We start from the raw sequence: 21535 nt of genomic DNA on the forward strand, positions 1-21535 counted from the left end.
AAATATTTACTACCTATTATATATCTGCTTTGTGCCAGGTCCTGAGTTTGCAGCACAGAAAGACACAAATGGGAAATTTTGATCAGATACATCCCTGGGCTGGCCCTCAGATTTCTCAGATATCTGACGTGTGACATCTAGAACAATCTAGAACAACTTGCCACACTCAAATCACTTTGACCTTCAGTGAAGAGAGGTCTGGTGGCTGAGAGACTTCATGTGGACCAGCAAGAAGCCCATGAATCTGAGCCCGCAGGGACAGATAAATGCATGAGGCCCAAAGGTTTTCTATGCTGAACGGAGTCACACTGGGACCTATAGGCTGAAGAACGTGGTTATGTTTTCAGATCTTTCGGGAATGGTCCCTGCAAACTTCATAAACCACTCAGCCAAATGCCAGGGCCTTCCTCAAACTCCACTTCAAAGAGGAGGAGCTTTCAAAGCATTCCGGATGCCTGGGATAGGTTCATGTCTACCGTGGAGAGTATGCTCCCATCATGATGAATAATGGAGATTTATCTTCAACCACTCAAGAAAGAAGAAAACACAAGTTTTCTTCTTGTGAAGAAGATGGGTGTATATGGGGATAAAAATGGCAACTGGGAGAGCAGAATCCTAGGTGGCCTTCCTCACCCATGGGGTTACTCTTGTGACTGTGTACATTACATGGCAAAGGGATTCTGCAGATGTAAGTAAGGTGACCTCAAAACAGAGATAGGACCTCTCTGATCTTAAAACAGAGAGATTATCCTTGAGGCCCTAATCTAATCACATGAACCCTTAAAAAGCAAGGTTTTCTCTTCTTAGGGCCAGAAGGCAAAGTGGGAGAGACTGAAGCATGAGAAGAATAGGACATGCTCTTGTTGGCTTTGAAGATGGAAGGGGCCCTGAGAAGGAATGTGGGCACCTTGGGGAGCAGAGAGGTAAGGAAAGGAAAGGAAAAAGACTGGCAAGGAAGAACAGACCTCAAACCTCAGCCTACCACCACACTGGGTCCTGACAGCAACCTGAAGGAGCCTGGAGCACATTCCCCCCAGAGCCTCCAGAGACAGGCGACTGGGCCCAGCTGACGCCTTGATTCTGGTTTTGTGAGCACGTGAGCAGAGAACCCAAACCTACAGGACTGGGAAATAATGTTTTGGGTTTTATGTTTTCATTTTTTTAAAAAAGATTTTATGTATTTATTCATGAGAGACACAGGCAGAGTGTGCCTGAGTCCCTAAGGGGAGCCTGATGCAGGACTTGATCCCAGGACCTGGGGATCACACCCTGAGCCACAGGCAGACAGTCAACCACTGAGCCACTCAGGTGCCCCAAATGTCTTGGTTTTTAGCTGCTAATTTTATGGGCACCATGTTAAGAAGCAAAAAACTAAAAGAGCAGGTTCCCAGCCATGTTGGTCAGTTGGACAACAAAAAGGTAGTGAGCACCTCCTGGGTGCCGGGTCCCGGTCCAGGACCAGCAATAGCGACAGACAAGAGACCCAGCCTCCTCTGCGCTCAAGGAGCAGCCGTTCAGAGTACGGAGCCCCAGTCTGCTGTGAGCAGCAAGCCTGGGTCTGAGGCGCCAGGCAGCACCTGGGCTCTTTTCCTTTCCTATGTGACATACCTCTTCTCACTGGCTGAGCTCTTTGGTTCCTGCAACAATGGACGTTCTATTTCTGGTCATGTGTGAAGGTCAGGGCATTGGGACTGGCCTGAATCGCAGGCTCAACCCCTGGGAAATCTGAGTATTGTAGCTGGCTCTGTTCTCGGAGCAGTGTGGTTGGGGTGGCAGTTACCGAGGAGCGGCTCTTGAACACACATTTTCTTTCTCATTTCTCCCATGATGACATTGCGACAGGAAAAGGCTTTCCAATTGCAGGGTGGCCTTTCACAGTGGGGGCGGGTGGGGGGGAATGTTGTCTAGGAACGCTGTCTGAGCCAGTCCTCCTCTCATTATTTTGGTTCCTGGTCCTTCCTGAGCAGCAAGCCAGTGTGGAAGTATTGCTGCCCTGACTCCTCTGGAGATAATTAAAAAATGAAAATGGCCACAGCTGCAGAATGACAATCATCCTGCTGCCAGGGCACTGGAAGCGCTGCCGGCTGTGGGGGCGGAGTGGGCCTCCCAAGGATCCCTGTAGGGACCTGGCACCATCCCATTCTCCACCAGGCATCCCGGTTGGGGGGTGCAGGGCCTGGGGCCACCGACAGAGATGGCAGGACATGCAGGCCAGAGGAGGGAGGTCTCTCAGAGCGCAGAGGCCGGAGCACGGGGGGCCTCTCAGGAGGCACAGGCCAGAGCAGGGGGGCCTCTGGAAGTACAGGCTAGAGCGGGGCGGGGGGATGTCTCTCAGGAGGCACAGGCTGGAGCAGGGGGCCTGTCTCCTCAATGGCACAAGCTCTTCCCTGGTGCAGGCAAGTCTCTGCAGCTGCCAAGGCCAAGCCTGGCTTATTTATTTGTTTTCATGGGGACCTCCGACGCCAGCCAGCCTTCAGAGTTATTAGGTGCTTTGTAGCTCTGTGCAGCTCTGGGAGAGCCCTCCAGTCAAACTCATTCCAGGAGTTAATGGGAAAAAGCTAATGGATTCTGAAGGACGGCAGGAATATATATATATATATATATATATATATATATATATATATATATATATATATTTTTTTTTTTTTTTTTCCCCCCTCAGGGGCTTGGGGTGCAGGGGGTGGTGGTGGAATCATGAGAAAGCACCAGAAGAATAATACTTGACTTTCTGCCCCAAAGCCTGGTTTTGCAAAGGCCTCTTCCTGAGAACAGCCAGTTGGGCCCTAGCTGCTGGGCCAGTCTGCTGGGGGGTGTCAGCGATGCTCCCACTGTCCCCTTGAGACAATGGGGAGGCACACAGACTGGTATGTTCTATGGGAGGTGCTGGAGAGGTGGCGGCTGCCTGCATGCCACCACAATGACCCCGGGCCCCAGGAGGGGTCTGCTCCGTCTGTTCTCAGGCACTGAACAATTCAGATTTGGAGCAGCTGCTTTACCTCCCCCTTCTAGATGCCACCTCTCCAACCACAGGCCAAACAGCTACCAAGAGGCTGCAATGGGGGGCTGAGTGTAGGATCTTTTTTTTTTTTTTTTTTTTTTTAATCCATTTCCACAGTAGTGGGATGTTTCTTTATCTGCTGTAGTTAGCTGGGCTTCCTTAAACGATGCATGTCACTGTCCTGGTCAGAAACCTTCAAGAGCTCTTCAATTCCCATCACTATCTCCTTATCTTTCCGCATGAATTTCTCACCACTAACTGATGAGGCCCCTATTAGGCTGCCCACCATGGGCAAATATACCCGATGCTTCCCTGTCGCCATGAGGATGTCTCCCATACCACCCCTTCAACTTTAGTATACTCCCTTCCTTGCTCAGATGGAGGAATTCCTGTTTTGCTTCTAAATCAAGGTGTCTCTGTAAGGACCATTTCCCTGACCGAGCTTGATGGAGGTAAGCTCCTTCTCTGAACCCAGATGACACTCTCCATACCCTCTATTCTACCCATGGAGTATCAAGAAAGTTTAATCTACAAATTTAATTCCTGGGACACCTGGGTGGCTCAGTGATTGAGTGATGCCTTTGGCTCAGGGCATGACCTCAGGGTTCTGGGATCAAGTCCTACATCAGGCTCCCTCGCAGGGAGCCTGCTTCTCCCTCCACCTGCGTCTCTGCCTCTCTCTGTATCTCTCATGAATAATACATACAATTTTTAAAAAAGAAATTCAATTCCTTATTTCAGCCTTTTCCAGATATGCTTTGTCCAACTCCAGACTTACTGAAAACTACTATTGTTAAAAACAAAAAACAAACGAACAAAAAAACTTACCTTGGCTAAGCAATATGAGAAATGCTTGGTTAGAAATGTTTGGGTTTCTTTCTAAAGTATTTTTTAAAGTTGCCCTGTACTAATGTTTATTGCCAATGTGAAAGAGGATATAATAAATAACATTTCCCAAGTTTACCTAGCCATCAAGGATGAAAATCCTACTTAAAAGAGATAAAGCTGCTTGTGGTTAATGATGGGTAAACATACAGGTGTGCAGTTGATAGATTTCCTGAGTAGTTTTATCAGAGTTCATAGTCAATAAAGTAGAGAAACACATCATTTATATGAATGTGTTTTTAAAGGATCCTGCAAGGAATGCATAAGAGAATCACCTTTTTGCAAAAGGAATACAGCCTGGTAAATTAGTCATTTTTTACGAGTCTATGCTTTGAGCTTCTAAGTTTCTTAAAGCAAGGAGTATCTCTGCTTACGTTTTAGACTTTGCATCTTGTATAGCGCAGGTAACATAAAAGACACATGAGAAATGTTCATTGAATAAATGGAGAACCTTTCAGAGACCATCACCAAAGAAAAGCCTTCTTATCTTCTGGAAAGATGACCAGGGTATCTAGTCAACCAATAAATAATGATAGTTTCTCCTATTTTTCCCTCTGTAAAAAATGAAGTCATTTTGTTCTTATTTCTCTTCCCGGATTGCTTGCAAACGCTGTGGCTCATCAACCCCACACGCTATGGTAAGGATGCTGAATGCAGAGGAGGAGGAGCAGAGCCATAGACACGCAAGCTGGGGATGTTGCTGTCTGAGACCCAGAGCCCCCCCTTACCTGGTAGCAGGTGCCAAGTTCCCTCCCATTGGCGGAGAAAGACAACATGCCCATCGCCAGATCCACAAGGCAGCCGATCTCCAGGTCCACGTTGCTCCGACTTGATCTTTGGGAAGTGGCCACAATATCCCCACACCAGACCATGTAGCAGTTGCTGCGCTTTACACTAGAAGCCAAAGAGAGGAAGAGGCACAAAATCTGGACTGGGACAGTGTGCCATGAAGGGCCAGGAATGAAATGCCCCAGAAATCTTCCAAGGAAGCCTTCCAGTCGGCCCCCAATAACTTTTTTCCTTAAATAAATTCATTCAGCTTCAACCCAATTTTCTCAGGCATGATCACTCAATTCAGAGATGTGGCAATCTATCAGGATACTTTGGTCCAAAGAACATACTGTTTTGGTAATGGTTTCCTGGATCAATGTCAATGCACCTTTTTGAAAGAGATCATGGGGATGGTGGGACTCCCATCTCAGAGACGGGAATAGAGAGGGTGGCCACCAGAGGCAGATTTATATAGGGATTTGGTGTAGACGGCAGAAACAAAAATCTGCGGTGTGAAGGAAGAAGGTGTAACATACTTGAAAACCCAGGCCCACATTCCTTGGGATGGCACATTCACAGGCATCTATATTTGAAAGCCAAGACTAATAGCCAAAAAGCCATGAAGGCTTGAAAGCCTGTCTCCTCAAATGAAAGATTTAAAATCCTGGGTGGGCTTTGGAGAGGTGGTACAGTGGCAGACGTGATTCTCAGAGCCCGTCACCATGACTGTGGGCGAGAGACGGACAATCTGGTCTCCTCTTAAGCTCAGTCCTGGTGCACACTGCTTGAGGAACCAGTTTTCTGGAGTACCATCAATGTGCTTTTTCTCAGGCTACACAAGACAGTGACTCTATAGCTGATGCTTTAATGCAGCTCCTTTCAACATCCTGAGGTCAGGATGACCTTGGAAAGTTAAAGGTTTGATTAGAATTCTCCAAGGTTCTTTCAAGCTCTAGAAGTATATAATTTCCCCCTTGAGACCAAAAATTTCCTTTATAAGCATTTGTTCCCTTCCTCTCCTACCTTCCCCTTTGGGGCACCAGTTGGCTGGTTTCTCAGTGTGAATGCCCCTTGGGCCAGGCCCGTGCCAACTGGCCCCCAAAGAGTGATAGCCAGGGCAGGATTTCCATAAAGGCTCAACAGTAGCCATGCTATTACTGCCTTTCAGTGATGAGACTGCTAAGTACATTGATGCCTACTGTAGGATTCAACTACTAATGTATTGAAGCTGTGGGAATGTGACATGTCACACTTTGGTCATATTTTAAAGGGCCCAAATTTGAAATGCCTCAAAACATCTGAAAATTGATTCCATACTTATTCCTTATTATGCAAGATAGGAACTAAGAATTACTGAGTGCCTACTGTCTACTGGGTCTTGTTCTAGTGCTAACATGTCAGCTTTCAAAATAAATGTGGTCACTGAGGCGCAGGTAAATCAAGTAATCTGTCTGGCGTGGCACAGCCAGCAAACTCGAGCAATAAACCAAGCTGGGATGGACATGTCTGCCTTCTGTTCTTCTGGCTGAAGAGCAGTCTTTTGACCACTTTCACATGCTTTCCTTCCCAAGCCAAAAAGACACTGGATATTGTTTGCAGCATATCTTCTGGGTTCTGTAACATGATCCACATCCAGTAGTGGTAATAAGAGTAAGGGGTCAAGGCATTGTTGTAGGCATTTTTCTAGGTATTATCTCATTTAATCTTAATATCATTCTATGAGCATGGAACTATCATCCTCATTTTATAGATGAGTAAACTGAAGCCCAGGAAGGCTAAGTGGTCCAAAGTCAAGACACCTCTGTTAAGTTCTGGAACCCAGTCTAAAACCCAGGCAGTTTGCTTCCAGAGTTGGCTGTTAATCACCTACCCCACAGTGGTCCTGCAAGACATGGCGATTATATGTGACCTCTCTGGCCACCAGTCTCTGGTGAGCTAGTAGCACCTAAAGAACACTGGCTACAAAACATTCCTGGCTTTGTAGGGCTAAAGGTCGGCTAGAGAAACAGTTTACTACACCTCCAGACATGTCCATTTGAGGAAAGACTCTATTAATAAAATCCCACTTGGGTGGACTCAAGGCATGGTGTCCCTGGTCACCTCTGGGGCACTGCTGGCCAGAGACTCTTTGTCTGGTGGCAATCCCCAACCCCGATACTCCCAGACTCAGTGGACAGTGGGAAGGCATGCGTGTACCTAAAACGTGCTTTCTCAAAGATCCCTAATCTCTATCTGTGGTCTTTATTCAGGCATTTGCTGTATCTTATGTTCCTTAATGCTTTCAGACACTTCACATCCTTAGCATGAGGAGCTCTGAGTTGATCGGTTACTACACGATGTGGCGCATCTTTTTATGTCTTCTGAATTGGCTTCTTTCAAGCACCTAGGGGTTTTTCTCTGTCTTGTTTAGACGTTGTGGAGATTGGGGCTTACACAGCACTCACAGAGAGGAGTCTGTGAGGGAGCACACACTCCTAAGTGTCCATCTGTGGCTCCCATTCCCACGTCATGTTGTATACTTGGGATGAAACTGCCCTCTATCCTCACTAATCCCACATCTGCCACAGTACTCCCTGTTTGGCAGAGGATTTGAGGCCTGTGCTTCCCATCTCCTTCCTCATAGACATTGAGGTGTTTCCTTCTTTCAGGGTGTTGGGCAGAAGGGGAAAGATGACAGCTGGGTGGTGGGAGAGAGGAGTCTGATGGCCAGCCCCATCCCTCGGGAGCCCCCTTACCTTTCATGGACTCGGCCTCGCTCATCCCCTAGAGTCACAGTCACTGTACAGTTCTTATTCAGGTCAAACTTCTCACTGTGTAAGTGATAGTCTGGAGTGACCCAACCGACCCAGACGCAGGAGGGGTCCTGTCCAGCAAAGATGCGGATTGCATAGTAGCACTGCTGGGGAGAGAGCATGGGGTGGGGTGAGTGGCCCCCAGTTGGGGGGCAGGTCTGACAGACCCCAATGCAAGGCCCACAGGGCCCTCTTTTCTTAAAAAGCACATGTTGCTCTAGAGCTGAACTGTACTGCACTCCAGACTTAGGATGGGGCTGACCAGAGCATCAGGCTTCCCTGTGTTTCCCTTTGCTTGGTGTTTTGGAACTGAGACAATTGAGCACTTTATCTACCACCCTTGGCCCAGAGGTGTTGCCCATGAAATCAGGGGGCTGCCGTCCAGAACGGCTGGCACAGAGCCCGAGCCCAAGCCCTGGGAGACAGAATAGCTGATGACCCTGCGACACCTCCCACTTCTATAGGGCGGTGCAAAGTACTTGTCACTGCTGTTCTGAAAGTCTTGAAAAAGATGCTGAGAAAGAAAAAGCCCCCATGGCGGCCAGAGGTGCTTCGTGTGGTCATCAGGCTGGAGGCCAGACACTGCTGAGAACCTTGGTGGTTGTGCCACCACTACCTGTGCCAAGAGCTGAGACACTGGGCTAAGGGGCAGCTTCCTCATCCTCCTTATGAAACTGAGCACATCTATTCGTAACGAAGTCCCTTACTGCTAGCCTGTTGTATCTTGTTGATGAGCAGATAAAAGGGTCAGCTGGCCAGACTGGGGCTGGAATCTTGCCACCGGCATCTATTAATTGTGCGTCCTGGGGCACCTCACTTGTCCTGTGCTTCACAGTGCATGGTATTGTCTGCCTCATGGGGTGGCCGTGGGGATGGTGTGGGCGAGGGGACACCAGGCTCCTAGCGCCGTGCCCTGCACGTAGTACACGCATGACGTGCTGCAGCCACAGTCTCATCCCTGATGATGGATAATCTGTCATGGCAGGATAACTTTACAGAAGGGGTGACATGCATTTCTTCCAAAGAAAAATTTTTTTGGGGGGGGGGGTCAGGACGTGCAAAGACAGACATTAGTGAGTGTTGCTTTCTGACTATTGTATCACTTTAGAAAGGGGACCAAAATCAGCTTCCATCATCTGGACTGTTCTCTGCTCCTGCTTTTCACTTGATTGCTTTCGACATTATTCCTAGCGCAGCTTGGAGAGATGGGAGAGTTGATTCAGAAGTTTATATAAAAGAACAAACAAAAGGATGAAATGAAAGAGCCCCCTGCCCCCCAACATGCTCATTTCAATCAGAAAGGCAGTGCTGGTCCCTGGGGCCAAGGGGCACAAGTGCACAGTGATGCCCAATCGGGAGCTTCAAGTGGAGCCTCTGCTGTGTACGAAGTAACTGTCTTTCTTTTCCCATTTGAGAAATGTCAGAGATGCATTCTGGAAGCATCAAGGTGGATATTAAGGGATAGGGTAATTGGCAATTACACGGGATCTCTAGACAGATCTCTGCTGTAAGGGGCGTATTATCAGGCACAACAAAGAATCAAATAATTAAAACAGTAATTGAACACATTTACTTACCGTTGTTGTAGGAGAGAGTATTTCTTGCATCTGTTTCCTGGAGTGGGGGCGGGGTGGGAGGAAGAGAATCCACCTTTTAGTTACTCAACTGTATAGAGAATTTCACAACTCTGACAGGCAATTGCTCTCCCTTTAATAATGAAAGCAAGCTTGCAAAACTATTTCCCGTACATGAGTGATCCCAGCTGGTCCTGGGGCCTGGGCATCTGTAACCTGCTACCACAAGCCAAGGCTGTGACTTCCAACTCTGTCAGCCCAGACACTGGGTCAGAGCTTGGGGTGGGGGTGGTAGGGAAGGCTGAGCCACATGGCTCTAAGTGCACCATCCTTTCCTGGGGGAAGGGGAGGTGGGTGGTGGGGGGACGGGCACTGAGGGGGGCGCTGGACGGGCTGAGCACTGAGTGTCATACTGTATGTTGGTAAATCCAACATACAAAAAGGAAACCAAAGCACCGTCCTATTCTTTCCTGCAGCCGTGCCTGTTTAACACTGCCCAGAGTGCGAGGGTCAGGGGGAGGCCCAGCCGACACAGCTCCATGGGCAGACACACGCCGGCAATCAGAAGGAGACGTTAAAGGAAAGACGACCACAAAGAACACGTTCCGTGTCAGGAAGAGGTCACAGCAGTCATCAGTCGCGCAGCTGCCGACCTGGACCGTGGCCACAGTCGCACAGGGAGGCAGCGTGTCCCCTGGAGGCTTTTAGTTTCCCACAAAGGCAACGACGGTTGTGCCCTCTCAGGCACTTGTCTTCCTTGGGCTCCAGAACAGACGCCCTGGAGACTGCAAGGAGGTGGAGGACCCAGTGGGCTCGAGAAGAGCAGAAACATTCCCACTAGACGTGACCCCCTGTGGGGTGACGGGCCCCCGGGTACACATTGCACGAGCACTCACGAGCGTGCGCGGGCACGCGTGTAGACACGCACGTTCTCCCCGTGAGCTCGGGCTGTGGTCTGGGGGAGCCAGACATGGAGGCGGACGGGCGGGGGGCAGTCGTCACACGTGCCACGAGCCGCTGGGGGCGCGGGAGGCCCGGCGCTCACCTCTTGTGGACCGCGTCGCCGTCCGGACAGGGGCCGTGGCTGAACGAGGAGTGGCACTCGACGGGCATGCTCAGGCGGCAGTAGACCATGCTGGCGCCGCCGCTCTGCGCGCCGAACGTCCTGTGGGTCACCTTGAGGCAGGGGGGGCTGTCCACGGTGCCGTCCACCCTCACCACCTGGAACAGCACACGTCCTCACCGACTCGCCTGCGGGCCGACCCGGCCCACCTGCCCTCAGTGACGTCCTTCTGTCAGCGCTTCTGTGAGCCCAAACCTTGTCACCTGCGCTCACCAAACCATTACTCTCACCATTACAATAGCACAGTCGCCTCTGGCTATGGAAACTACAGATTTAAGAACGTGCCCGGTGGCTCTTCTGTCAGATCAAGTGTGAGAACCGCTGTAACGGGTGGGGAGTGGGGGGTTAGGGTGCCATCTGCCGAGGGTGACTTTCAGGTCAAGGGGCTAAAGAAGAAAACGTTTCCAGAGATTTCCCTTGTCGGTGGGCCAGAGACTACGTAAGGAGAAAGACAGTAGAAAGCCCAAAGCTGCAGGAGAAACATCGCAGTTCCCTGGGAGGGGTCACCTCCCACCTGGTGCATCTCCCAGCCGCACCCCAAGCGCAGCCTAGGTGCCGAGGCACCTGGAGACAGTGGGAAGTTCCCAGGGCCAGGGCACAGCGCTGCAAGGGACGGGCTTGGGGGAGGAGAGAGCAAAACTGGGTCTTCAAAATGTGTGTGTACGTGGGGGGGGGGGGGGGCGGGGAGAGGGTGCAGAGGGAGTAAACTAAGACTCAAAACAATAACAGCTTTCCTGGGGTCTAAGCGCCGCCCCGCAACTAGAGAGCAGCTCCTGTCGCGGCATGTCTAAGCACGCTTGCGTATTTTTGTGTGGTTTGTGTATCTTTCCAACAGGGTCTCCAGATTCCACTGGTTTGTCAGAGGGGTTTATTACCTCTAAAAGTTTATGAGCCAGCTTTCCAAAGTGCCGATCAGGTAAGAGTCACAGAAATAAAAGTCTCTAGTACTTAAGATTGTAGGGAAAAGGGGAGGATTAGGAGGTGATGCTTGCTGGATCTGCAGTGGATGGGGAGTGAAGGGAAGTTATAGTCAGGTGGGAGCAACCACGGCATCTCATGCCTCAGTGGAGCTGGTTTGACTTCCCATTATCCCCTCACCCCCCGTACCCCGCATGATAAAGCCATGGTGGGTTTCCATGGGGGCCAGGAGACATGGAGCCAGCACCCACATCAGGCTCCTGTTATCTCTGGCCCCTCCTGGCCCCTTCCTACAGGGTGAGGGTACCATAACTACTACATGTCACCTTAAAATGCTGGAAGTAACTCAGCACAAATAAATAGGACCTAAAAGACTTCATGTTAGGAGCATGGAACTACATCTGGGGCATATCATCTGGACTATAGGTACTGAACTTTCTCAGAAAAATGCTTAAGGCCTTTGGATACTGTACTCATATGGCCACAGCAATACAGGGACACCTGGATGAAAGAGTGGCTCAAAGGCTTGGGGACCCAACTGCAAGGATGTGTCTGCAAAGTGAGTGCTATCTGCAAGGTGCCACTGAGCTGCCCCAGGATTACAGCCCTGAGGGCCAGCGAAGAGGCAGCGGGGAGGCAGGCAGGGCCTGGCTAGGTAAGCAGCTGCCTGTTGACAGGAGCATTAGCAGGAGCTTAATGGCTTGGTCACCTGCTCTGCCAGGGCCACTCACGACGTGTAATGTTACCTCTATATGTGGATGATCCTTTGGCACGTTGACAAACGTCGGGAGGCGCTTGCTGAACCACATTGCAACATCGCGGTTCATGTTGACAGCAAAAGGCTCAAAGCCCTCTTGAAGGCCACACATGGTATAAAACTTGAAGGTGCTGGCATCCATCCCGAGATTCATGCGGCCGATCTGAGACAGTCCCAGGGAGCAGATGGGCACAAAGCCTGAGGAGTGTGCAAAAGAGCCTGCCTCAGCCCACAGGACCATCCCTGGGAGCTGTGAGGAAGTCAGGCCTTTGCTTCCCAACGGCTCTGAGTCTAGGAGGAAAGGCAGGACACCAGCCCTTATCTTTCCTCCTGGTGCACAGACCCAACAGGAGGTCAAAGGGACTCTGGCTGCCATGGTGCACAGGGAGCATAACTGAATTTGGTTGGAGATGATTTGGGAGAGAAACGATCATCCAACCAAGATTATTCATAAGAGGTGTAAAGAAATGTCAGCTGGAAAAGACCAGTAAGTGGATAAATAAAAGTCCTTGTCTACGCTTTTGTGAAAATTGACATTTGGCCCTGGGAAATTTTAAACACTGCCAAGAACAAAACAACCCAAGAAGCCTAAAGAAGGACCTGGCACAAACAAAATAGCCTCATGTCTCAGCATCTGCCCCAGTGAAATGAGTGGTTCTCTCCCTTTTGAGTGGGATTCTGGGAGGGTTTAGAGGCTAACACTGATGCTGCTGGTTTACAAAATACTGTTTACAAGTGGCTGTGCCCTGAGCCTGCTGTTTGCTCCCCATCCAAGCAGGAGGCTAGGTCTCCCTGTAGGAGCTTCAGGGATGTTTCTAACCTCCCCTCCTACCATTACAATCTCTTTCCAAGCTTCTGCCTGCATCTTATCATATTAGAAAACTGCCACGCAGAATATTCCAGAGCCAAGGTTCCAATTGTTTGCTGTTCTTGTTTGTGGGATATTTGTAAATCATAATCATAGACCCACAAATCCGCAGGGCTAGGAGAGCACTAATTATCACAGGAGGGTGCAGGAGCACTGAGGCCAGGGGCTGAGGAGCCCCCACAAAGAAAACTGGTGTTGGGGCAGCCCCGGTGGCTCTGTGGTTTAGCGCCACCTTCAGCCCAGAGTATGATCCTGGAGTCCTGGGATCGAGTCCCACTCACTCAGGACACTACTTGATGCCATCTGTGATCATTTCAAATGCAAGAGCTTTAATGCAATGTTAGCAGAATGAGGGTGATGTTTATACAGAGTCTGCGCCCAGGGATGCAGAGGACGGGTTGCACACTGGTAGTCTGGCCGTCAGGAAGGCAGGTGGGACAGGTTAGATCCCTAAGGGACCCCTGGAAGTCTGGTTGTGTGTGGAATGAGCATTGCTTCTTAGCGACATTTCTTGGGTCCCCCTTGGGACAAAGGGCTCCATCCTGCACTGGGGAAGATGTGAAGGAAGAAAAGCATCCTGATCCTGAGGAGCTTCTACAAACAGGGAGTTGGTGAGGTGTGAAAGCCCTGCTGTGAAATACCACCGCTCCCGAGGCCACGTTTGGTCTCTGCTAACGGGGCTAACACAGCCCAGAGAACTGCCACCATCTAGTCTTACCTTGAGGCCATGATCACAAAGCAGCCTCACCCTGATGTGAGCAGAGAAAGGCCGTCTTAGGAAAGCTGGTGCCCCCTCTCTTCTTCTCTATCGGCTGGGGAGGTGGGGTGCACACACACTAGGGAAGCCCGGGAGGGAAGAGACTGAGGGGAGGACCTCTGAATGACTTGAGTCACATGAGTGACTTCCTGGTCACAGACCCAGCAGTGCTCTGAGGCACACGCAGAGGAAGGCAGGTCATGTTGGCGGGAAGCCTTTCTTCTGAGGGACCTCAGATCCTCCTCATTCCTAAGCTACCAGCAAAGGAGACGGCACTTTACTGAAGACAGAACTAAAGACCTGAGGAGCTAATGGACCTGACCAAAGTCATGAGAAGGGCACGTAACAAGAGGGGACAAGACCCTACACACTGTGACTCGTAGACCAGCTGCCAGTCATTGTGCAAGAGAAGGGCTGAATGTTCCAGCGGATAATTTAAACAGCAGTCATGTCCCAGGGCAGGGGACTGGATGTGTTACCGGGTCCTGTGCCATCCCTGCACGACAGTGGCTGTCTCTACTGGGGCAGCCGAACAGAGTCTGAGAGAAGGCGTGGCCACAGTCGTCGTGGACGTGACAGCAGCAGGGGAGAGACTTGGGACATCTCCTGGGACCGAGTGGGCACATCTGGGACAGCCTCTGTAAAGGCCTGGATCAGAAAAGAGAGAACCAGGAGAGCACCAGGAGCAAAGATAAATCCTCATGAGGTGCCAGTGCTTTCCCCCAGGGAAGAACACTTGGTACCTGGGTACACCGAATCAGCTCCCATCACCTGGCTGAGAGGCTCTCGTGATGATCTTTCTTTCTTGCAGCATTAACATCTCATGTAATGTTCTGACTCTGCCTGATGGGGAAAGGGGGACACCGATGATGAAACCACAACAGCTAATAGGTATTGGGTACTTTCTAGGTGTTGGGCACTGGGCTTCATGCTGTGCAGAGTTACCCACTAGGCCCATTTTACAGTACAGGAAATGGAGCCTTAGCAGCCTGGAGAGCTGGCTCCAGGCCTGTCACCTGGTAAGCATGCAGAGCCAGTGCATGCAGAACACTGCCAGGGAGGGGGTCCAGAGCAAGCAATGGGAACTAAGCCTTATCTACAATGACTTGCTTTGTGACTTTTTCTTCACTTTTCCTAAGTGTTATGTCATTGACCAGTTGCCTCCAGATAAAGCAGCTGGAGACCCACAACCTTGAAGTGCTGAAGGCCCCTCAGATGAAAAGGGCTACCTCTTAAGTGGCCACATGCCCTCCTGAAGTAAATCTGGATAAGAAGACCCATTTGGTAAGGCCATGTGGTATTAGCATGAGTAGTGGCTCTCATAACACAACTTAGCCCCTAGCTTCAAAGGACACTGGAGAAGAGGCCAAAAAATAAAGGGGAAAGAAATGCCCCTCCCTCTATGCAGCCTAAAAGATGCAATGTGCTTTTTTTTTTTTTTTTTTTTTTTTTAAAAATCCATTTATTGATTTGAAAGAGAGAGAGAGAGAGCGCACGCACACAAGTAGGAGGGGCAGAGGAAGAATGAGAGAGAATCCCCAGTGGACTCCATGCTGAGCATGGAGCTTGACATGGGGCTCAACCCCACAACCCTGAGATCACAACCTGAGCTAAAACCAAGAGTTGGATACTCAACTGACAGCGCCACCCAGGAGCCTCAATATGCTGACATTTTCAAAGAGGTGTGAAAAGAAAATTTACAGATGACATTATCTTGAACCAAGATGTGCACAGAGTTCTTGTTCAGGAGAGCACTGACAAGAACACAGGCATTTAAATCCTACAGAAGACTCCAGGTTCTGTTAACTTTTCTATCACAAGGCCCCCTTACTAGTTCTGTGGTTAGGAAGAGGGATAGTCCGGGGGCCATCTTTAATAATTTGGGAGCTTGGGGGAAAAAAAAACAACTTGGTTCCCAAGAAAATCTAAACCATGGACCTTTTGTTAATCCCTTTCAAGCTGCGGAAAGACACGAGAGCAACTCACTACCAGTAAAGGAAAAACTGAGGTCTTGGAGAGCAGTGTTTAGATGAGCAGCCAGGACATTTCCCAGGCATTTCTGAGAGTCTCACCCCAGTAGCACGTGTGTTCCCCATTTGCTCTCCTTTCTCGCTAAGCCTCAGGGAGATAGAATTTAGGGACAGCATGGAGGTTGTCCCAAGCCTTACAGCAAACATGGGAAATGAGGGACTACGTTCCCCTGCTCTAGCCACTTTCTGAACCATCACACTCACCTGGAGGGAGAGCCAGGGGACCCCGGGGCGGCTGCAGTGTGGTTTGCACGCAGATGGCAGTGACACCTCCCCCAGGTACGATCTCCTGCCACCTACAGAAGAGCTGCCAGCAGAGCTGGGGATCTGTTCAATCCTGACAAGCCACTGAGGGGACAAGCTGCGAGGTCGTCCCTGCAGACCCCAAAGCTGCAGTGGAGCAGTGTGTGTCTCAGAGGAGTGCCTGGCAGAGACCTGGCACGGGACACAGGCAGGAAAGCCTTGCTCAGACATCACGTAGGAAGTCTAACAGGATGTTCAGAATTTTATCTTCTGATAAAGTAGAAGGAAAGGGAAGAATAGTAGCAAACGTTTCACCAGGGAAGCCTCTGAGCTTCCAGACGCTATTAGGTGACAACATCGAGAGCTGTAATGGTCCCAGCCAGGGATCAGAGGAAGGAACAAGGATTAGAACACTACTGATGAGGCAGGTAAGAGTCTATCAACTACGATGCAGAAGAGGATAGAGATGGGATCCCTGGGTGGCTCAGCGGTTTTAACGCCTGCCTTCGGCCCAGGGCGTGATCCTGGAATCCCGGGAACAAGTCCCACATCGGACTCCCTGCATGGAGCCTGCTTCTCCCTCTGCCTCTCTCTCTCTGTGTCTCTCATGCATAAATAAATAAAATCTTTAAAAAAAAAAAAAGAAGAGGATAGAGATAACAATTTATAAATAACTCAGAAGAAAACAGCCATGAGTTGGAATGCCTGTCCCCACTCCTTCCCTCAAAGGACTAGAAACTTCCCATCAGCACAACTCCTACTAGGGCAATGGTCCAAATCAAGGCATGCTGGCAACCAGAAGAAACGCACATAGGAGATTCTGTTTTCTGGGGGGCTACCACGTATAAAATGCTCTATTTTCAACAGATGCTTTCTCATAACAGCTCAAGGCAAGGACTGCTTCCTCTTTCTACCAGAGAGACACTATGAGAGAGCAGAGAGCAGAGAGATGCTACAGGACTGTTGTCATCAAAGAGTGGCATGCCTACTTCCTCTCAAGTGTCCTTCTACAGACTCCTGATCCACCAGAGAATGGAAAGGGACTTCCAACTATCTCACTATCTCGTCTCTGTATTATTAAAGTGCAACACAATATTACAGCATAATATTTAATGAACTATGGCACAATTCTATTATAAAACAGCTCACTAATAATACACTTTGTTATTCTGAAGGTCAGACAGCATCCCTGTACACAAAAGGTCTAGGAGGCATTTCTTTCATTACAACACAGATGATCCTCAAAAAGCAGGGTTATTGTAAAACATCCCTCTTCTTGATAGTGTTCCTCTGCTCAAACCCATGCCTTGGGGAGTGAAGTCCAAGGGTGCTTGGCCCAAGTTAGACAACACAAATTTCTTGAATGAAAAGACTGAGTCCTGGTATTCGAGGCTGTCACCTGCACCTTCTCTAATCTTAACAGCTTTGTCTTCCATAAATTCCATACAAAAGTCTTCCAAACTCTTCTGCCCTTTCCTGAATTTCCCCAAGTCCACACTATTACTCATACTACTCATATACTATAATTATTACTGTAGTTAGATCTCTAGAGGGGAATACCTTGCTCCTTAGAGGTGGACCTCTCAGATTCTCTCTTTCACATTCAGTTCCAAGCCTATATTCATAGAATTTCCATTCTGTATTCGTCATTTGTCACTTCTAACCTGCTCCTTTGTGTTAGGAGTTATCTTTGCATATTTATGGGTTATGTATTTTAAAAGAAGAAAATGTATTTCTTGTATTTTAAATGTATTTCTTGTATTTTAAAACAAGAAAATGACCCCCTGACCACTGCTGTTGTTTGCATTAATATATACTTCGAACCACTGCTTCTCATGCTTTAATGTGCATGCAGACCACTGGAGTGGTGTCAGCAGTTTGGGGCTCACTAGGTCTAGCATGGGGGCCTGAGATCCTGCATTTCTCACAAGTGGACCACACTTTGAGCAGCAAGGCTTTGGACTTTACCAAGTTCTCATAATTCTGCACAACAGACAAGATTCTTATCTCTTCCTTACCTCAGAGATAAGTAACCTCCTGTAACCCCCCCTGGTTCATAGACGGTAGAGCCAGGAGAAGGTCCCCGATCTTTGGACTCTTTTTACCTTACTCTTGAGGCCAGGAGGAAAAGGAAGAACTAGAAGATTCTTTCCTTGGGGATGAGCCTAAATCTTCCTACTTTCCTTGGGAGCTACTTTCCTTGGGGATGAGCCTAAATCTTCTAGTTCTTCCTTTTCCTCCTGGCCTCAAGAGAGGAACAATGCATGTGGTGGGTACTCAGCAGATGACAGTTTCCTAAGAGCAGTGTTAGGTGGCTTTGCTACACTATCCTCCTACCTACATACACATTTCCTCTGCTTTGCCTCTGGACGGCATAGAAGTCATTCTGCTGGCAACATGTTTCCCACAGGTGTCTGCAACAAGGATTAATTCTTTAAATCCTTGATTTTAAACCTTTACAGAAGGCATTCAAATATTACCCCATCTGGCTTTAGTCATCTTGTCTTTCTAGGAAAAGATGGTGACTTGCAACCTTTCTATTTCCCCATATGTGTGGGTCTTTGAAAACCTTTAAAGTTCTCTTCAAGTATGTTCAGGTACAGATAATAGGTGTCCATAAAAAGCATGAAAGTCATTATTATAAAGTAAAAAACTCTCTAAATAAAGAATATTCATGTTATTATACACACAGTTACACATATTTCTGCTGCTCTTGCTATGTAGTTTTATCTTTATAGGTGAAAGTAGTTTCATCTTATAGGGTTTCAGAAATCTAGAGCTAACAGGAGCCCTCCTCATTTACAGAGGGGGAGAAGATGTTAAATAAAGTCAACCCAAGATGTCACAGATGGAGAGTGCAGTAGCTAGGGGAAAGCCCAGGTCACCTGACCCAGAGCAGCCTCTTGCCTTCTTAACTACTTCACCTCATCATCATCTATAATTAAAAAGAGAATGGCACAGCATCAAAATAGGGGTGTGCATACAGTGGGTATTAAGTCATTGCCATTGAACTTATATGGTCTGTCTTCCAATTTTCTGGTATAGATGAAGAAAGTGAAGCCCAGAGAGGTCAAGCCAAGGCTGTCTAGGAGCCACAAAGCTTATCAGGAGCGAGTCAGCTGACTCACAGGCCAGTGCTCCTTCTCCTATATGCGGCCAACCACGTTTGGACATAACGTAGTTACGCATACAGGAAATGAGAAGCGCTGACTGCTCCTTTGTGTAGCTGAAGGCACTGCCTTGACTGCCGTCTGTCTATTCAGGACCTTTAATGAGTACAACTGTACTTGGGTTTCATAGCATGTTTGAATTTCAAAATAAATTATATTTCATTCAAGGAACAGCTAAGTCGAACTTTTGTTTCAATGGTTTTCATCAAAGCATCAAGTTCAATTACACAAACATGCAAACTGACATTTCAAATGAGAATAAAAGGATAATTCTTTAATTCACTGACTTTTCTATTCTCCCAGAGGTGTAAGTCCGGATACAATTAGCATTTCTTCTGTAATACTGGGAAACTGTAATACACCAAGGCACAGCGTAAGGGAATCAGAGGAGAGCTTCTTAATCTATCTGGAAGTTCAGAACTTATATTTATGCTGCACGTACCAACCATCACCATTATTTGTCTTGACTTTTCAAAAATGATAGTACATGGGCTAGTCTTCACCATCAGGGCTTCAAATATGCAAAAGATGGTTCATCCTAAATAAGGAGGTAGATGAATTCACCCAGCTCTCCTTGGGTTTTCCCTCAACTCATAGAGCTGGAATGAGGGTGGGGAAGGTGGCAGATTTACCATTCTCAATCTCATAATCAGCGAAGGCAAGTTCAGAGCCTTTGTTGGTGATCAGCAGCTCCCCATTCAGTGTGAAGATCATTGAAGCATCATCCAGGTTAATCATACATCCAACCACATCTCCTGGCTGCCATGTACGTCCAAAATACCCACTGCCTTGATGCCAACGCTGGCCCTAGGAAACAAGGCCCCAAGAGCTTAGATAACTAGAGGTCCTAAAAGCCCCATGCAGTTGAATAAATGACTGCATGAGGAATTTCTCCTAACTGGTACTGGTACCTGATTTCTACAAGGTACTCATCTCTCTAGCAGGGACAATTCACAGGAAGGAATGAACTATCTTACAAATAAATGAAACCAACTTACAGAGGCTCATCAGAAAAAGTAGCCAGAGTCTCCTAACACCTAGTCAGCTATAACAGCAAGCAAACTCCCTCTGGAACAAAGTGGTAAGATTTCCTTACAAACTGGCTACAGTCTGTTCTGTGAACCTCCTCTGGAATGGAGGCAATGGGCTCAAGTACAGGGTAGATATGGAGCTTATATAAAGGATGGGGACACATAGCCCTCCCTTTATCAGAGCAAAGAACAAAACAATAATCACTAGCAATAACCATTCAATGATCTAAATTAGCAATGGTGGTGGCAACTCACTTTGAAGCTAGCGATCCAGACATTTAGTACTTCCAATTTCAGGGAAATGTCTGGAGAAGGGAAACATGGACTGAGGACTGAGGACATGTGGACACTATCCAGACTTACCCTGCTGCCTTCAAACACAAAGGCTTGGTCATCGGCCCCCAGCTCAATGTCAGGCCGACAGCCTGGCCTGGCCCAGCCGACGCGCATGTCTCCTCCTGTCACCACCTCAAACTCAAAATACCACTTTCCAGATCTTACTGCATAAGACCGCTCTACCCGGAAAAATCGAATCTTGTCTATGCTGACTTTCTCCACAGCTGGGTCAGCTGTTGTGAAAAGGAAAAGAGCAGAGGGTGCAGGAGGTAAATAGAGAACACAGGCCTTTAATAATTAGGTAGCATTCCTCAAAAGAATTTCACAACAAAGACTGACAAAGTCCTCCCACTACCCAACATGGTATTTTGTTCATAATATAAGAATCACCATTATCACCATATCATAATCAGAATATAAGCGAACATTCACTGAGCGATTACTTTGCAGTAGATCCTTTAGAAACTACTATATCTAGTAACAACCCTATGAGGTCAGTAATACTGTCTTTACAGATGAAAAAATTAAGGCTCAGAAAGGTTTACTTGTTCAAGGTCACAGAGCCAGTAAACTGGAGTAGGGATTTGAACCCGGGTCTGTCTTATGCCAAATCTATCCTCTTAATCACTTGTAATACTGCCCTAATTTGCCTATAGTTCTCCTTGGGTATGGGATAACAATGACATGTTCATCAATTATGGCCTGGTGATTTTTTCATCAGTGCTAGAACTGAATTTAGAGATAAGACACCCTGGCCCCAAAGTAAGCTGATATTCACATGTTTGATAAAGAAGAGGTAACTTGGATTTATGACCAAATATCCCAAAAAGCTCAGTTATGTCAGAGGATCACTTATTCTTCATGGGACTGGGGCACAGAAGTGCTCACCACAGAAACTTATAGAGTTTAAACATGGTTTTCCTCCCTCCTCCCCTCACTTGTTAAAATACACCATTTACTTTAGTGGTCTTTGGTACCAATATCATTTCTAATAGTACATGTCAGATTTATTCAGTCAGCATTTCTGCAGAAGAGGACTGATTTAGTCAACTGGGACCAGAATAAACAATCTCAACTCGTTACCTAGTTCTTGGTCAGATGGCTCAATGTTATAGCCATAACCAATAAACGTGCGAACAGCTTCACGAAGGCTGTCCCTGTTGGACTTCTTGGTACGCTCATCCAGTAATGCATATGGCACCAGCCGGGGATTTCTTTTGTTCTTCAAATCCTATGTGAAACCAGAGAAAAGAGGTTCTGAGGAAATACATTTCATCTTTAC

At 48.1% G+C, this 21535-nt stretch overlaps 1 protein-coding gene across 3 annotated transcripts in view; it reads right to left on the reverse strand.

Moving 5' to 3' along the window:
* Positions 1-21535, reverse strand: part of RYR3 (ryanodine receptor 3) — a 518005-nt gene that overhangs the window by 180032 nt on the left and 316438 nt on the right. For all 3 annotated transcript variants that reach the window (XM_038579912.1, XM_038579911.1, XM_038579910.1), the window contains exons 25-32: positions 21337-21484; positions 20281-20486; positions 19519-19693; positions 11808-12016; positions 10066-10241; positions 9024-9060; positions 7390-7553; positions 4612-4777 (exon numbers count right to left, since the gene is read on the reverse strand). In XM_038579912.1, the coding sequence (XP_038435840.1) occupies positions 4612-4777; positions 7390-7553; positions 9024-9060; positions 10066-10241; positions 11808-12016; positions 19519-19693; positions 20281-20486; positions 21337-21484 (1281 nt within the window). The remainder of the gene's footprint in view (positions 1-4611; positions 4778-7389; positions 7554-9023; positions 9061-10065; positions 10242-11807; positions 12017-19518; positions 19694-20280; positions 20487-21336; positions 21485-21535) is intronic.

Source organism: Canis lupus, chromosome 30, assembly GCF_011100685.1.
Source record: "Canis lupus familiaris isolate Mischka breed German Shepherd chromosome 30, alternate assembly UU_Cfam_GSD_1.0, whole genome shotgun sequence".
Classification (NCBI taxonomy): Eukaryota; Metazoa; Chordata; class Mammalia; order Carnivora; family Canidae; genus Canis; species Canis lupus.